The sequence below is a fragment of the Capricornis sumatraensis genome, chromosome 5 (assembly GCF_032405125.1).
Source record: "Capricornis sumatraensis isolate serow.1 chromosome 5, serow.2, whole genome shotgun sequence".
Lineage (NCBI taxonomy): Eukaryota > Metazoa > Chordata > Mammalia > Artiodactyla > Bovidae > Capricornis > Capricornis sumatraensis.
In genome coordinates, this window is record NC_091073.1 from 37,443,296 (window position 1) to 37,461,556 (window position 18,261).

Sequence of the window (18,261 nt, forward strand, 5' to 3'; positions counted from 1 at the left end):
CCCACAAGTTCACTATTTTCTTTGCTTAGTGCTTCTTAACTCAGTTTCCCTTTTCCTAAATTACAATCATTAGGAAGTTTCTTTAAGTGAGAATTTGTTGGTAAATCCCTTAAATTTTAGTTTTCTCGAAATATGCTTATATTGCCCTCCTCCTGGAAGGATAATTATGCTATACTTGCCTGTTTCAGCAGTTTTTTTCCTTACCATTTTGACAATCTTTAATACTGTAATTTCTTTGTATCTACCTTAAATGTTACTAATTCTCTTAAGTTTATCTGCTTTTTAGCTAATTCATTTAATTTTTAATGTCAAATACCATCGTTTAAGAGCTCTGCTTGTCTTTTTTTCAAAACTGGAACTTTATTATCAGCTTCCCAGAGCCGCACATGTGACAGGCAGACTTCATTTGGCATGTTTGGTCATTGGTTTGTTTCTGAGATCATTAGCTAAGAACGTCACCTGGGTTGAACTTTTATGTAGCAGTCTCTAATTTAAGTCTGCAGTGTGCTTTGACCTGACTCAGGAACCCAACAGATGCAGATGCTGATTGTGGAGGATAAAGAAATAGAATATCTTTCTTTGATCCTTGTATTTTCTACTATTATATCTATATTAACTTACAAAATTATAATTTCCGAGTTCCTTTGGTTCATATTTTCTAGGTGTGTTTTCATCTTTTTAATTTTAATTTTTCTGTTCAGTTCAGTCACTCAGTCATGTCCCAACTCTTTGCAACCCCATGAATTGCAGCACGCTAGGCCTCCCTGTCCATCACCAACTCTCAGAGTTCACTCAAAACTCATGTCCATCGAGTCGATGATGCCATCCAGCCATCTCATCCTCTGTCGTCCCCTTCTCCTCCTGCCCCCAATCCCTCCCAGCATCAGGGTCTTTTCCAGTGAGTCAACTCTTCACATGAGGTGGCCAAAATATTGGAGTTTCAGCTTCAACATCAGTCCTTCCAATGAACACCCAGGACTGATCTCCTTTAGAATGGACTGGTTGGACCTCCTTGCAGTCCAAGGGACTCTCAAGAGTCTTCTCCAACACCACAGTTCAAGAGCATCAATTCTTCGGTGCTCAGCCTTCTTCACAGTCCAACTCTCACATCCATATATGACTACTGGAAAAACCATTGCCTTGACTAGACAAACCTTTGTTGGCAAAGTAATATCTCTGCTTTTCAATATGCTATCTAGGTTGGTCATAACTTTCCTTCCAAGGAGTAAGTGTCTTTTAATTTCATGGCTGGCTGGCTCAGAGGTTAAAGCATCTGCCCACAATGTGGGAGACCTGGGTTCTATCCCTGGGTAGGGAAGATCCCTGGAGAAGGAAATGGCAACCCACTCCAGTATTCTTGCCTAGAGAATCTTATGGACAGAGGAGCCTGGTGGGCTACAGTCCATGGGGTTGCAAAGAGTCGGACATGACTGAGTGAATAGTCTTGTCTAATCTCCACCTGCAGTGATTTTGGAGCCCCCCAAAGTAAAGTCTGACACTGTTTCCATTGTTTCCCCATCTATTTCCCATGAAGTGATGGGACCGGATGCCATGATCATTTTCTGAATGTTGAGCTTTAAGCCAACTTTTTCACTCTCCTCTTTTACTTTCATCAAGAGGCTTTTTAGTTCCTCTTCACTTTCTGCCATAAGGGTGGTGTCATCTGCATATCTGAGGTTATTGATATTTCTCCCGGCAATCTTGATTCCAGCTTGTGCTTCTTCCACCCCAGCGTTTCTCACTTTTCTGTATTCATGTGTATTTTATAGATAGCTTACTGTTGGCACTTACTTGCCTTAATCAAACCAGAACATCTGAATTGGCTGTTGAGTTTAACCTATTTAAGATTTTTATAATTTCTTTTGTATTAGTGCTTATTCTGCCATCTAATTTTTTGTTTTCAACTTACTGTATTTTCTTATTTTGTTCCTCTGTTTGACAGATTAGAGTTTTTTTTGTATACCTTGAGGGTTATAGAGACTTTTTTTTTTTTTGCTGTTTCTTAAATGTTATTATCATTGCTGGTGTTTTAAAATTTATTTTCCCTGTTCCTTTTAAAGTGTATTTTTCTTTGAAACTAGACAATCCTCTTAGCACACCTTTCTCTCTATTATTTAGGTTCTGTCCTACTTTTTCCCCACCTTGTTCTGTGTTTTCTACCATACTGATATCATAAGGAATTTTACATATGGATTGTAATGGATTTTTTCTCTGCTTCGCCTGTGTCTCTCCTTCTTCCCCCCACTAGAAAGTGTTTAGGTATAACTGGTTTTCTGAACCTCTTGTTTTTAGTCAAAGCCGAGCTGATCATGAGCACTGCGCTGATATTATACCCCCACTGGCAGCACACTGGTGATGTGCTGTCTGCCTTACAATGGAGATTGAACAGTTAGTGAAAACAACCAGTGAGAAAACTCTTCTCAGCACATGTGGAGTTTCTGGCTCTCTTCTTTAGAAGTTTTTTTCCCCTCTCTTTGGGACATTCTCATAGTTTTCCTGTTTTAATGCCTTAGATCTGTAAACCTCACTTGAACTTCTGTAGCATCTGTGGGCCTGGTGATAATATCATTATTATTGTATAGTTAGTGCTGAACATTTTGGAGCTTACTTACCAGCAACTTGCAAATGCTGAAGTATTTCTATAAAACCAACGTGGAACATACTGTGAACTTTATTTCTTTAAAAAATGTTGATCTTCTCAGTTCTGATAGTATCAGCAGTGACGAGGAAGAACTGAGGACTCTGGGAAGCAGTGACAGTGAGAGCAGCACTCCAGAGAAGGCCGGGCCTCCAGTCATCATGGATGAGAACAGTTGGTTCAACAAGTGTAAGAGAGTCAAACAGAAGTATCAGCTCACCCTGGAACAGAAGGTGTGTCTCAGTCATCAGAAGTCATTTCATTTCGGCTCGAGTTACTGCCTTTAGACCGTCACTACCAAAAGATCTTTTAGCTAAAGAGAAGTATTTACCTACTGCTACTTCCTTTCTTTTCTTGGATTGTCCTCCTCTTAATTAAAAATCAGGCCCAATTTTAGGAGAGGCTTTTGTTTGCTAAACTTCTAATTTTACATTTTAATATAACACTGACCCATTTACCCTCCTGTATGCCGTTTCATTTATATGTTTGAAGTATTAATTTCTAGGATTAATTTTATAAAAGATTATTTGGTTTATGAAAATGTAGTAATAGTGATTGCTTAAGAAATTCCATATATGTGTCTCTCTCTCCTTTTTTTAAAATCAGGTATTTTAGCAGTGTTTGTGTGTTAAGCACTATAGTAGGCAAAGGGGAGTACATAGCAGACTGGGGTACAAACTAGCATCTTGAGTTATAACATACTCTTAATTTTCATGTATTGTTTATTTTCCTTTCTTCCCTTCCTTTCAAATTACTGTTATTCATAGATGAGCTACTTAGGAAAAGCCTAGTGGAATTATATCAATAGAAATATTAGAACAATAAAAAATACACTGAGGAAAATGGTTACAAAGGAAATTTACAAATATGCAGAGATTTCCTGTAGACAAACAACTACTAGTTAAGATATACAAAGAAAGCTTTAATAACTTGTGAAAGAATAATTCCGGTACCAGATACCAGCAAGAAGTCAGACTAAGATAACTAAAAGCCTTTACACTGTAAAAATCTGAAAATGCCAAGTAGAATAAAATTTTGAAAAAGTTTCATACAGAACTTCTCTCTCAAAGAATAAGAGCTCACTAAGGACATTGTACAGGAGGCAGTGATCAAGACCACCCGCCCCCCCCCAAAAAAAAATGCAAAACAGCAAAATGGTTGTCCAAGGAGGCCTTAGAAATAGCTGAGAAAAGAAAAGACGTAAAAGGCAAAAGAGAAAAGGAAAGATATACCCATTTGAATGCAGAGTTCCAAAGAATAGCAAGGAGAGATAAGAAAGCCTTCCTCAGTGATCAGTGCAAAGAAATAGAGGAAAACAATAGAATGGGAAAGACTAGAGATCTCTTCAAGAAAATTAAGAGATACCAAGGGAACATTTCATGCAAAGATGGTCTCAATAAAGGACAGAAATGGTAGGGACCTAACAGAAGCAGAAAATATTAAGAAGAGGTGGCAAGAATACGCAGAAGAACTATACAAAAAAGGTCTTCATGACCCAGATAACCACAATGGTGTGATCATTCACCTAGAGCCAAACATCCTGGAATGTGAAGTCAAGTGGGTCTTAGGAAGCATCACTACAACAAAACTCATGGAGGTGATGGAATTCCAGTTGAGCTATTTCAAATCCTAAAAGATGATGCTGTGACAGTGCTGCACTCAATATGCCAGCAAATGTGGAAAACTCAGCAGTGGCCACAGGACTGGAAAAGGTCAGTTTTCATTCCAGTCCTGAAGAAAGGCAATGCCAAAGAATGCTCAAACTACAGCACAGTTGTACTCATTTCATACACTAGCAAAGTAATGCTCAAAATTCTCCAAGCCAGGCTTCAACAGTATGTGAACTTTGAACTTGCAGATGTTCAAGCTGGATTTAGAAAAGGCAGAGGAACCAGAGATCAAATTGCCAACATCTGCTGGATCATGGAAAATGCAAGAGAGTTCCAGAAAAGCATCTACTTCTGCTTTATTGACTATGCCAAAGCCTTTGACTGTGTGGATCACAACCAACTTTGGAAAATTCTGAAAAGGATGGGAATACCAGACCACTTGACCTGCTTCTTGAGAAATCTTCATGCAGGTCAAGAAGCAACAGTTAGAACTGGACATGGAACAACAGAATGGTTCCACACTGAGAAAGGAGTACATCAAGGCTGTATATTGTCACCCTGCTTATTTAACTTATATGCACAGTACATCATGAGAAACACTGGGCTGGAAGAAGAAGCACAAGCTGGAATCAAGATTGCCAGGAGAAATATCAGTAACTTCAGATATGCATATGACACCACCCTTATGGCAGAAAGTGAAGAAGAACTAAAGAGCCTCTTAATGAAAGTGAAAGAGGAGAGTGAAAAAGTTGACTTAAAGCTCAACATTCAGGAAACTAAGATCATGGCATCCGGTTCCATGACTTCATGGGAAATAGATGGGGAAAAAATGCAGACAGTGGGGCATTATTTTTGGGGGGCTCCAGAATCACTGCAGATGGTGACTGCAGCCATGAAGTTAAAAGGCGCTTACTCCTTGGAAGGAAAGTTATGACCAACCTAGATAGCATATTAAAAAGCAGTGACATTACTTTGCCAACAAAGATCTGTCTAGTCAAAGCTATGATTTTTCCAGTAGTCACGTATGGATGCGAGAGTTGGACTATAAAGAAAGCTTTATGCCAAAGAATCGATGCTTTTGAACTGTGGCATTGGAGAAGACTCTTGAGAGTGTCCCTTGGACTGCAAGGAGATCCAGCCAGTCCCTCCTAAAGGAAATCAGTCCTGAATATTCACTGGAAGGACTGATGCTGAAGGTGAAGCTCCAATACTTTGGGCACCTGATAGAAAGAATTTACTTATTTGAAAAGACCCTGATACTGGGAAAGGTTGAAGGCAGGAGGAGAAGGGGACGTCAGAGGACAGGATGGTTGCATGGCATCACAGGCTCAATGGACATGAGTTTGAATAAGCTCCAGGAGTTGGTTCTGGACAGGGAAGCCTGGTGTGCTGCAGTCCATGGGGTCACAAAGACTCGGACACAACTGAGCAACTGAATTGAACTGAAGGACTGTATAAAGAAGGACGGGCCTAAAAACAAGTGGGGGTGAATTGAGTTAAAGCCATTGCAAACTCTTGTGGTGGTGGTGAGGGGCCATTCCCTTAACCTAGGTACCTGTGTTTTAATACCAACAGGGCACAGCAAATCTAGGCCCACTCTCACTCAAGTTGGAAACTGAACCTCGAAGACAGGAATGAGATGCACAGTGGCAGAGTAAGCACAGAAATTGGTAAACCTTGACTACATGAGATAGCAGCAGCAGTATTAATGCCAGTATGGGGTGGCAGTGGTGTTCTGGAATATGCTTAAGAACTGGTTTTGCAGGGAAAAGTTGATAAGCTCTGATTTGCTTTCATTTGCTGATTTCTCTGGGATAAATACTCCCATCATGGCCAACTTAAAACTACCTGTTTGATGTTACTGAATGCAAGATAAGGGAAAGATGCACAGTAGCACACAATTATATAGTTTTTCTCCCAGAGAAATACAGTGACTGTGACTTGAAGAGCACAAATACCAATAGTATACTATTGTACAATACTTGGGAAGTGATGGATTTTGAGTAGTTAATTTCTACTCAACTACTACTATTTGAGTAGTAGTTATTTTAAGTAGTAGTTATTTTGAGTAGTTGTTTTTTAATACAGTTTACTTGATCCTTGTTTTTCAATACAATTTACTTAACTAAGTATATAATTTAATTGTTAATAATAGCAGTGTTTTAACGACTGAATTACAAAATATTGGCAGCTTAACATTTAGGTCTGGCTTCAGTCTTCCCTGGAAAGTAAAATGGAACTAAACACTATTTAATAGTATCAGAAAGGGTGAGAAAAAGTGATTGAAGTTAAAGCCTCTTAGGATCTATGTATTATAAGTAGTGTAGTGTAAAAGGAGTGTACACACCCTTTTTAAGGTGGATGCCTGTTTCCAATATTGCAGTTATAGGAATAGAATGTTTAGCTTTTAAACTGATAATAAGAAAGAGAAGAAATAAAGAAAATGTGATTATTACAATAGAAAAGAGCAAATGAAAAAAAATGAAGATAGTATTTTAAAAAAACCACATAAAATAACAGAAATCTCAATACAACCAAGAGTCAGCATTGCCATAAAAGGGAAAGGTATAAGCTTGACAATTAAGACAAACTCTTGAGAATGCCTGGTGGTCCAGTGGTTAAGCCTCTGTGCTCTCCCTGCCCAAGGCCCTGGTTCAACCACTGGTCAGGCAACTAGGATCCCACAAGCTAAAATGGAGAAGCCCAAAAAAATAATAGTTTTAAAAAATAATTAAAAAAGGACAAACTCTTATATTTATTTTTTGTTTTTATTTTTTTAATTGAATTTATTTATTTTAATTGGAGGCTAATTACTTTACAATATTGTAGTGGTTTTTGCCTTAAATTTATTTTTTAAGTCATAAGTTTTACTGACATGCTGTCTGTCTGTAATAGGCATGCATAATAGTGACTCAAAAAAACATTGAAACTAGGAGGATAAAATAGAGTAGGCAAATATTAACCAAAATAATTCTATATCGGTATAATTCACACTAGACATTAAGGCAAAAAGTATTATTAAGACTAAAGAAAGACATTGCCTTTTTAAAAGAGAAGAATTTACCAGCAATCTATAACAGTACTAAACTTACATGCATTTAAAAATTCAGCCATGAAAAATATGAAATAGAAAAATATGAAAATAGAAATTAATAGAATATCTAGGAGAAATGAATAAATCAATAATAATAGTAGAAAATTTTAACATCCCAATAATTACAGATAAAACAGACAAAAAATTGTTAAGGATGTAATGAATTTGAGCAATGCAACTAGTAAGCTTGAGGCGAATTATGGTAGGGACTTCTCTGCCGGCTCAGTGGTAAAGAATCCACTGCCGGTCAATGATGCATTGCTTACAGTTTTTACTAGTGGACTGCCAGTGCAGAAGATCTGGATTCGATCCCTGATCCAGGAATATTGCGCATGCCTCAGAGCAACTGAGTCCATGTACCTCAGCTATTAAGTCTGTGCTCTGAAGCCTGGGGGTAACTGCTGAATCCCGTGCACCCTAAAGCCCATGCTCCACCACAAGAGAAGCCATTACACCTTCTTGTGAGAACCCGTGCACCACAGCTGGAGAGTACCCCCCACATTCTGCATCTAGAGGAGAGCCCACGCAGCAGTGAAGACTCAGCCCAGCCCAAAATAAAATTATTTTTTAAAAATACGGTAAATACTAACAATTAGAATACACATTCTTTCAAAGCATACATGGGACAACTATTCCATTTTTTATGGGCTATACTAGGTCACAAAGCAAATACAAAAAATGATACAATAGTGACCACAATACAATAAAATTAGATTCAATAGAAAAAGGTTACCACCACCTAAAGTACACCAATGGAGATTTTAAAAAATAAAGTCTTCTAAATTATGGATCAAAAAGAAATGAGAAAATACTTAAAAATGAACAGGAATGAAAATAATGGACACTGATAGTACTAAGTTGCAACTTGCACAGTACTTGGAGAATTACTTATCCTAGAAAAGAATGAAAATTAAAGAGCTAAGCATCCAAGAAGTAAACAAAAACAACAAACCAGTTCAAAATAATAAAAATAAGAGCAGGTATTGATGAAATAAACAGAGGTACATAATCAGTTAAACCAAAAGCTGAGTATCTGTACAAACTAATTAAATAGAATCAACCATAATTGAATTTAAGAGTTGCGGCACAGATAGACGATTTTAAGAATTAAAAGAGAATAGATAGTAAAACTATAAATGCCAGGGAGACCCCTCCCATAATTATTAATAATTTTATCAATACTTCTCAAAACTTGCAGACCTATAATCATTGAAGAAATTAAACAAGTAGTTTAAAATCTGTTCCCTCCTTCCCCTCAAATCACCAGGCCTGTTTGGTTTCTGAGGTAGATGCTACCAAACATTCAGGAGGCAGTAATTCCCGTTTTCTACTGGCTGCTCTTGAGAAGAGGAAAAGAAGGAATAGTTTCCAGGTGATTTTATGAATTCAGTATAACTTTGATACTAATATAAAGTCACATGAAGTCAAATGGGATATGATTAGTGTTAAAACCTGTGGTATGAACAGTTCAGCATTATCTAGTAGGTGCGCAGATATCTAAGGCCTATGACCCAGCAACTCTACTCCTAGTCGTGTCTCCGAGAAACTCTCAGATGTCTGTACCAGGTATCATGTAACTGACTGTTCACAGTAATGTTTATATTAAGAGATATGGAAAGTAATCTAAGTGGCCATTGATAGGAGAGTGAGTAAACAAGCTGCAGTATTCATACAACAGAATACTGTGCACTGTTGAGAGTAAAGGCAGCAACTGTAGTGAGACTCATCACTAGATGAAAAAGCAGGTTGCCAAAGAATAGGATAAAACTCAGCCAAACTAAACAGTATATTGTTTAAGAAGACACACATTTGTGGTGATGCTGGAGGAAAAGCAAGGGGGTGATAAACACAAATCTCAGGATGTTGTCATCTCTGCAGAGAACAGGGGATGGGATCAGAAAGACATCATGTGACTCTGAAAGTACTGGCAGTGAATCCAGGTGCTGGGAATTTGTGTTGTTTAATTAATGATGTTTACAAATAATCATGCATAGCTTAAACTAAGCTGTGTACACATATAACAGTTTTATCTGTAAAAATTAAATTTATTTTTAATTTTTGAGATTTTATTATGGAGAAAACCAATATTTGAGAATTGACAGGAAAAAAATCTGAAAAAGTGACAGGAACAGTACTAGTTGCTATTAATATGTATTATGAAGCCAGAATAGCTAAAGTAGTTTTCTAATGTTAAGCACGTGAAAAGGATAAGAAATGGAATAGAAGAATACTTTAAGAAAAAACAAAAGAGTCTAATGAATATCCTAAGAAGAAAGCACATTGTATCTAAAAATTATAGAATGCCATGAGAAGGGAACAGCAGAAAACATGAAAAAAATTTTTTGGAAATTAAAAATAAGATTTCCTAAGTTCAGGAATTTAGTATAAGGATTTGGAGAATAAATTAAATGAACACTCCTAGAAAGTAGGGCAAAAGGACAAAGAACCAATAAATGAGTTAAAAGATAAGAGAGAATCTGTCTTTAGGTATCTGCTAATAATTATACATTACATACAGGGTACCAGGTATTAATAGTATTCTAAACACTTTACCTTTCATTTAATCTTCGCAGCTAGATACCCTTTTTGTTCCCACATTTTTAGATGATGAAACAAAGACCCAGAGAGATTAAATAATTTACCCAAGGACACTTAGTTTATAAGTAGTAGAACTGGAGTATGACATGAGACAGTCCCTTACACTGTGGGACTAACCTAGACATTATACTGCTTTCCTGTAATATGCTAATGCTAAAATGTTAATAACTGTTTTTGAAAAATAATCACTGAGAGGCAGATTTTAAATTAATCATTCTATAATTAAGTCTGTTTTGAAGCCTGAAGGCATTTAGAGTGTTTATCACTGTTGCAGAGCTTAGAAATTATAATATTTTAACTCAGGTATATGTTAAATTATAAACATACTTGATTGAACTTTCAGGTCAGTTCAGTTGCTTAGTCATGTCTGACTCTTTGTGACCCGATGAATTGCAGCACGCCAGGCCTCCCTGTCCATCACCAACTCCCAGAGTTCACCCAAACTCATGTCCATCGAGTCAGTGATGCCATCCAGCCATCTCATCTCATCCAGCCATCTCACTGAACTTTAGAGAACTTTAAATAATGGAGAACATATGTTAAATTTTTAATTCAGTTAAAATGGTTTTACTTACCATTTCTTCAGTGATACTTTGAAATAATTTCATTACAACATAGCTAAGAATAACATTTAATCTACTCAGCATTTATCTTCAAGATACATATTAGAATTTTGCACTTGTTATTTCCAGGGTTATCTTGAAGAACTCTTACAACTTCGAGAGAACCAGCTGTCTGAATCTGTTGCTCAGAATAAAATACTACTACAGAGGATTGAAGATTCTGACCTGGCTCATAAACTGGAGAAGGAACAATTAGAATATATAATTGTGGAGCTTCAAGATCAGCTGTAAGTGAGTCCTTTTGGAAAAATTTCGGCAGTATGTAAAGTTAAGAAATATGTCATGTTTGGTGTAAGATCAAGTTCCAAGAAATCTGATTGCCTGCTATTTAGTTCTTTTTCACTTAGTCTTTTTAAAAAGTTTCCTTTTTTCTTGTAAAACTAATCCATGTTCACTGTAGAAACATTCCAAAATATGGGAAGAAGATAAAAGCACCTTCGGTTGTGTTACCCAGAGTTAACTGTGATAATGTGGTGTGTGTTATTCCAAATGCGTACGCCTAATTTTGAGGTTTTAGTGATTGCAGAAAGATGGCATATAAGATCATCCATTCAAAGTACACTGTGCTATTGAACGTACAGTGCCACTAGATGAACTTTTTGTTACCAGGTTGTGCCAGAATGTCACTGAGTACAGTTTAGTAGAGCTGACATTTTTTTCATGGCAAGAGTTTTTTGTTGTTGAACACTATGTATTGATCTACAATCTGGCACAGCTCCTTATAGTAGTGTTTAAAGGACTAGTTTAAAGCACTTTCACCAGCCATACCATTTTGTCAAACAATTTTATCAATTAGTTGTTTATAGTGAAAACCTCCTCATGTTAATATTTACTTAATGTTAAGGATGGTTTTAAATTTTTTTCTTTTTTAAAATTAATTAATTAATTTTGATTGGAGGCTAATTACAATACTGTGGTGGTTTTTGCCATACGTTGACATGAATCAGCCACGGGTGTACCTGTGTCCTCCCGTCCCAAACCCCCCTCCCACCTCCCTCCCCATCCCATCCTCTGGGTGGTCCCAGTGCACCAGCTTTGAGGGCCCTGTTTCATGCATCGAACTTGGACTGGTCATCTAGTTCACATGGTAATATACTTGCTTCAATTCTGTTCTCTTAAATCACCCCACCCTCGCCCTCTCCCACAGAGTCCAAAAGTCTATTCTTTATATCCGTGTCTCTTTTGTTGTCTCATATACAGGGTCGTTGTTACCATCTTTCTAAATTCCATATATATATGTTAGTATACTGTATTGGTGTTTTCTTTCTGACTTACTTCACTCTGTATAATCGGCTCCAGTTTCATCCATCTCATTAGAACTGATTCAAATGTATTCTTTTTAATGGCTGAGTAATACTCCGTTGTGTATATGTACCACAGCTTTCTTATCCATTCATCTGCTGATGGACATCTAGGTTGTTTCCATGTCCTGGCTATTGTAAACAGTGCTGTGATGAACATTGGGGTACACGTGTTTCTTTCAGTTCTGGTTTCCTCAGTGTGTATGCATAGCAGTGGAAATAATTTCAAACTTTCAGAAAGGTTGCAGAGATAGTAAAAAATAATTTCTATATGCTCTTTCCTAGATTCATCAATTTTCAGCATTTTCCACATGTCATAATTCTTTCCTCCTTATATATATGGATATGTTATTTTTTGAACTACCTGAAAGGTTGCATACCACATAGTATTTCAGTGTGTTTCTCCTAAGAACAATAGCATTATCCTAAACACTCACAGTTGAGCTCTCATTTTAAGAAATTTAAATTAATAGAATACTTCCATTGTACCTATATCTCATATTTCACTTTCATCAGTTGTCCAAGTAATGTTTCATATTGCTTTCGTTTTTTTGGTACCGAATCTAATCCAGGATCACATTCTGCACTGACTCTCAGTACCTTCAGTTACTTTTGATGTTAGCGTTTCAGTGGTTAACTCAATTGAGATTGGTATTTCTGAAAACACAAGCTAGAAATTTTATAGACTATCCCTCAGTTTGAGTTTGTTTACTTTTTCTTGTAATTAGAATGAGCTTATCCATTTGGGGCTGGAATAGTAAGCAAGCAGTATGTTCTTGGGCTGTCACATCCAGAGGTCCATGAAGTCTGTTGGCCTTTTATTAGTGATGTTACTTTTAATCATTTGGTTAAGATGTTTTTCTCTTCTGTATAGTTACTGCTGTTACTTCTGTAACTAACACATAATTTGCATGGAGATACTTTGCGACTAAGAAAATTAAATGATTTTTTTAAGTAAAAAAGTTTTATGAAGAAACATAAAAATTTAGTGTTTCTAGGAATTTGTGTCTTCATAAGAATTACATTCACTTATTGTTTCTTAAGATTTTTAAAAAATATTTTAAAGAGAATGTGTCCTATGGTGTCTCTCTCACTGAGGAGCACATTAATACTACTAATCCTGTAGTGTCCCTCACTACTATAAGCAGAGAGAAAAATATTATGAAGCAAACAATAGAGATTTCTGGTTATTTCTTTACAATTAAAAGATTAAGAAAGTAATTTTTCTTTTGCAAATAATGCTAGTAGTTTGTCTAAATGCTTTTAACCTAAAAATAATTATGTAGTTGGTTTTTATTTATATTTCCATTTGAAGAATTAAATTTGAATGCATCACATTTATTTTACTTCTGATAATTTAAAGGAAAGTCTCAAACTTTTTAGTTTAAAAAAGAATTTGTGAGTTCGGTTTTATCTTATTGCTATGATAGAAGTGTCCTTGATCTTTCTGGCTTTGCAAAGAAACCTTACAATTGTTTTTAATCTCTTTAAGTTACTAATCTCAATACTAATAAATTACTAATTGATTAGTTACTAATAAATTAAAGTTTTATCTCTTTAAGTTACTAGATTAATCTAGTTAATCTCTTTAAGTTACTAGAGCAAAAAATAAAAAGTTAAAGTCACTGATGAGAATTAGGTTATTGAATTTAGAGATTGGAGATTTATTTTCACATAACATGGTTGCAGTCTCTGGATTTGTTGTAAATTGGTGCCTTACAAGATCCCTTTATACAGAAAGCATTACAGAGCACTTAGTAGAAGAGTAAGGTGTCTTCTAGAATGTTTACGATTTGCTATGTTATCAGAGTCACATTTAAGGTACAGATAATCTCTGGCATTTTTGAAACTGTAGGGAGAGAGTGTACATTTTTTCCTCCCTATGTCACTGAGATTTTTTTCCAACAGGAAGGTTTGCAGTCAAAGATATAACATATAAAGACAAAGGTTAGAAGAGGAGCATTGAATGGAATGTGAAGTGTGCCACGTTTGCTTCTACATTATGTTGATTATCTTTTCCTGGGTGATTTAGATAATTTGCCACTTAACTTTTTATATATTTCTCAAAGGTTAGGTGTGTTTTTTCATTACTGTTAAAATATGCTTTAATAATGTCTTTAAACACTTGTGAAATCTGAACATTGTGTACTTTGGGCAGTAGATGATCTCATAGAGGAGCGTTCCACAGCTTCATCGCAGATCAGGACTGTGCTCAGATACTGGCTCTGTCCTTGCCTATTATGAGCTCAATCTCAGTTGGATTATTTTCTTGGAGCCTCCGTTGCCTTATTTGTAACATGGAGATAATATTTGTGTTGTGGGTTATTATAAATATTAAGTCATATCATGTTTAATACTGTTAGGACAAAGAAGGTAATCAAGATTATTAGTCTGTTTTGACTTGTAGAAACCTTAAGATTTCCTTAATATATTCACTCAGATGAATATTGAGTTTAAAATGTTTTACCTTAACATGCCTAAATGGTACAGCTCAGACAGTGAGTCTGGACTTGATTGTATTATCCCTGAGTATCAAGGAATTCACTTTTGAGATCAAGTTTCTAAATGGTGTGCTATGCTATACTAAGTCACTTCAGTCTTGTCCGACTCTTTGCGACCCTGTGGGCTGTAGCCTATTCAACTCCTCTGTTCAAGGCGATTCTGTAGGCAGAAATACTGGAGTGGGTTGCCATGCCCTTCTCCAGGGGATCTTCTCTACCCAGGGATTGAACCTGTGTCTCTAAAGTCTCCTGCATTGGCAGGCAGGCTCAATGGTAGTTGGATGAATATTTATGATAATATTATAGATCTGTGGTAGGCATTCAGAGATGTTCTGTCTGCTGTACAAGTGATTCTTTGTGAAACACTCATTGCAGCCCTTGAGAACAGTCTCAGAACAGGATACAAGAGCTAAGCACCTTGTCATGATTATTATCGATAAAATGCATAATGATTTTTTTCTAGTTGATGAAATTTTTCTATTCGTGATTTGAAAAATAGGAATAGTAAAATGTTTTAGAGGACTCCCTAGAGAAGGGAGTGAAGAGCCTAGACTAGCAGAGTGAAGAATCATTCATTGCTAAAACTAGGCCACTGTTCCGGTTCAACAGCCAGTTTGGTGTAGTTCATGGTGAGTAGTAATTGTGTGATCTGTTGGCCTGAAAACCAGAAGTCACTGATGCTGTGGCACCCTGGCTCACAGCTTTTAGGATGACTGGTGTGGATTCTAACAGAGTGCAATGATGTCATCATAGCCCAGTTAAAAATGGGAAAACATGGCAGTTCCTGGTCATATATATTTTTGGCAGGTAACAGCTATTAAAATATCAAATTACAATTAGGCTGACATATATTACACACAGAAGAACTGTACAAAAAAGATCTTCACGACCCAGATAATATGATGGTGTGATCACTCACCTAGAGCCAGACATCCTGGAATGTGAAGTCAAATGGGCCTTAGGAAACATCACTACAAATGAAACTAGTGGGGGTGGTGGAATTCCAGTTGAGCTATTTCAAACCCTGAAAGATGATGCTGTGAAAGTGCCGCACTCAGTATGCCAGCAAATTTGGAAAACTCAGCAGTGGCCACAGGACTGAAAAGGTCAGTTTTCATTCCAGTCCCGAAGCAAGGCAATGACAAAGAATGCTCCAACTACCGCATGGTTACACTCATCTCACACACTAGTAAGGTAACGCTCAAAATTCTCCAAGCCAGGTTTCAGCAATACATGAACCTTGAAATTCCAGATGTTCAAGCTGGTTTTAGAAAAGGCAGAGGAACCAGAGATCAAATTGCCAACATCCGATGGATCATCGGAAAAGCAAAAGAGTTCCAGAAAAACATCTATTTCTGCTTTATTGACTATGCCAAAACCTTTGACTGTGTGGATCACAACGAACTGTGAAAAATTCTTCAAGAGATGGGAATACCAGACCACCTGACCCACCTCTTGAGAAACCTGTATGCAGGTCAGGAAGCAACAGACTGGTTCCAACTAGGAAAAGGAGTACGTCAAGACTGTATGTTGTCCCCCTGCTTATTTAACTTACATGAAGAGTACATCATGAGAAATGCTGGGCTGGAGGAAGCACAAGCTGGAATCAAGATTGCTGGGAGAAATATCAATAACCTCAGATATGCAGATGATACCAACCTTATGGCAGAAAGTGAAGAAGAACTAAATAAAGTCTTGATGAAAGTGAAAGAGAAGAGTGAAAAAGTTGGCTTAAAGGTCAACATTTAGAAAACTAAGATCATGGCATCCGGTCCCATCACTTCATGGCAAATAGATGGGGAAACAGTGGAAACAGTGGCTGACTTTATTTTTTGGGCTCCAAGATCACTGTAGATGGTGATTGCAGCCATGAAATTAAAAGACACTTACTCCTTGGAAGGAACATTATGACCAACCTAGAGAGCATATTGAAAAGCAGAGACATTACTTTGTCAACAAAGGTCCGTCTAGTCAAGGCTATGGTTTTTCCAGTGGTCATGTGTGGATGTGAGAGTGGGACTATAAAGAAAGCTGAACACCAAAGAATTGATGCTTTTAAACTGTGGTGTTAGAGAAGACTCTTGAGAGTCCCTTGGACTGCAAGGAGATCCATCCAGTCTATCCTAAAGGAAATCAGTCCTGGGTATTCATTGGAAGGACTGATGCTGAACCTGAAATGCCAATACTTTGGCCACCTGATATAAAGAACTAACTCATTTGAAAAGACCCTGATGCTGGGAAAGACTGAGGGCAGAAGGAAAAGGGGACAACAGAGGATGAGATGGTTGGATGGCATCACCAGCTCAATGGACATACGTTTGGGTGGACTCCAGGAGTTGGTGATGGACAGGAAGGCCTGGCGTGCTGTGGTTCTTGAGGTCACAAAGAGTCGGACATGACTGAGCAACTGAACTGAACTGATATTACATACTCTATTATCCATATAAGAATAGGAAAGTCAGGAAAATGCATACAGAGGAGAAAAAGGCCAGGTACCAGATTGTTAGATAAAACCATTTCTACAGGAATTTCTTCATAGAACCATTCAAATTCAGCTTCTTCAGCGTTACTGGTTGGGGCATTTAGGACTCTCTTGTTGACTGTGATGGCTACTCTATTTCTTCTAAGGGATTCTTGCCCATGGTAGTAGATATAATGGTCATCTGAATTAAATTCACCCATTCCAGTCCATTTTAGTTCACTGATTCCTAACATGTCTATGGTCACTCTTGCCATCTCCTGTTTGACCACTTCCAATTTGCCTTGATTCATGGACCTAACATTCCAGGTTCCTATGCAGTATTGCTCTTTATAGCACTGGACTTTGCTTCCATCACCAGTCACATCCACAACTGGGTGTTGTTTTTGCTTTGGCTCTGTCTCTTCATTTTTTCCTGGAGTTATTTCTCCACTGATCTTCCAGTAGCATATTGGGCACCTACCAACCTGGGGAGTTCATCTTTCAGTGTCGTATCTTTTTGCCTTTTCATACTGTTCATGGAGTTCTCAAGGCAAGAATACTGAGGTGATTTGCCATTCCCTTCTCCAGTGGACCACGTTTTGTCAGAACTCTGCAACGTGTCCCATCCATCTTGGGTGGCCCCACATGGCATGGCTCATAGTTTCATTGACTTACACAAGGCTCTGGTCCATGTGATCAAATTGGTTAGTTTTCTGTGATTGTGGTTTTCAGTCTGTCTGTCCTCTGATGGAGATGGGTAAGAGGCTTATGGAAGCTTCCTGATGGGATAGACTGACTGAGGGGGAAACTGGGTCTTGTTCTGATTTACTGGCCATGCTCAGTAAATCTTTAATCCAATTTTCTGTTGATGGATTGGAGCTGTGTTCCCTCCCTGCTATTTACCTTTGGGCTTCCCTGGTGGCTCAGAGGGTAAAGCGTCTGCCTGCAATGCGGGAGAGCTGGGTTCGATCCCTGGGTTGGGAACCTGGAGAAGGAAAAGGCAACCCACTTCAGTACTCTTGCCTGGAAAATCCCATGGTCAGAGAAGCCTGGTAGGCTACAAGAGTTGGACACGACTGAGCAACTTCACTTTCACTTTCAAACTATGGTGGAGGTAATGAAAATAATGGCGACCTACTTCAAGACATCCCATGCATGTACTGCTACACTCACTGCCTCCAACCCTGCAGCAGGCCACCACCAACCCACGCCTCTGCTGGAGACCCCGGACACTCCCAGCCAGTCTGGGTCGGTCTCTTGTGGGGTCACTGCTCCTTTCTCCTGGGTCCTGGTGCACACAGGGTTCTGTTGTGCCCTCCAAGATTCTATTTCCCAGTCCTGTGTAAGTTCTGGCAGCTCTATGGTGGGGTGAATGTCAGCCTCCTCCAAGAGGGTTTATGCCATACCCAAGTCTGCTGCACCCAGAGCCCCTGTC

At 37.8% G+C, this 18,261-nt stretch overlaps 1 protein-coding gene across 7 annotated transcripts in view; it reads left to right on the plus strand.

Annotated features, from left to right (window-relative positions):
* Positions 1-18,261, plus strand: part of RUNDC3B (RUN domain containing 3B) — a 170,731-nt gene that overhangs the window by 108,547 nt on the left and 43,923 nt on the right. For all 7 annotated transcript variants that reach the window (XM_068972884.1, XM_068972885.1, XM_068972889.1 and 4 more), the window contains 2 exons: positions 2,703-2,871; positions 10,633-10,790. In XM_068972884.1, the coding sequence (XP_068828985.1) occupies positions 2,703-2,871; positions 10,633-10,790 (327 nt within the window). The remainder of the gene's footprint in view (positions 1-2,702; positions 2,872-10,632; positions 10,791-18,261) is intronic.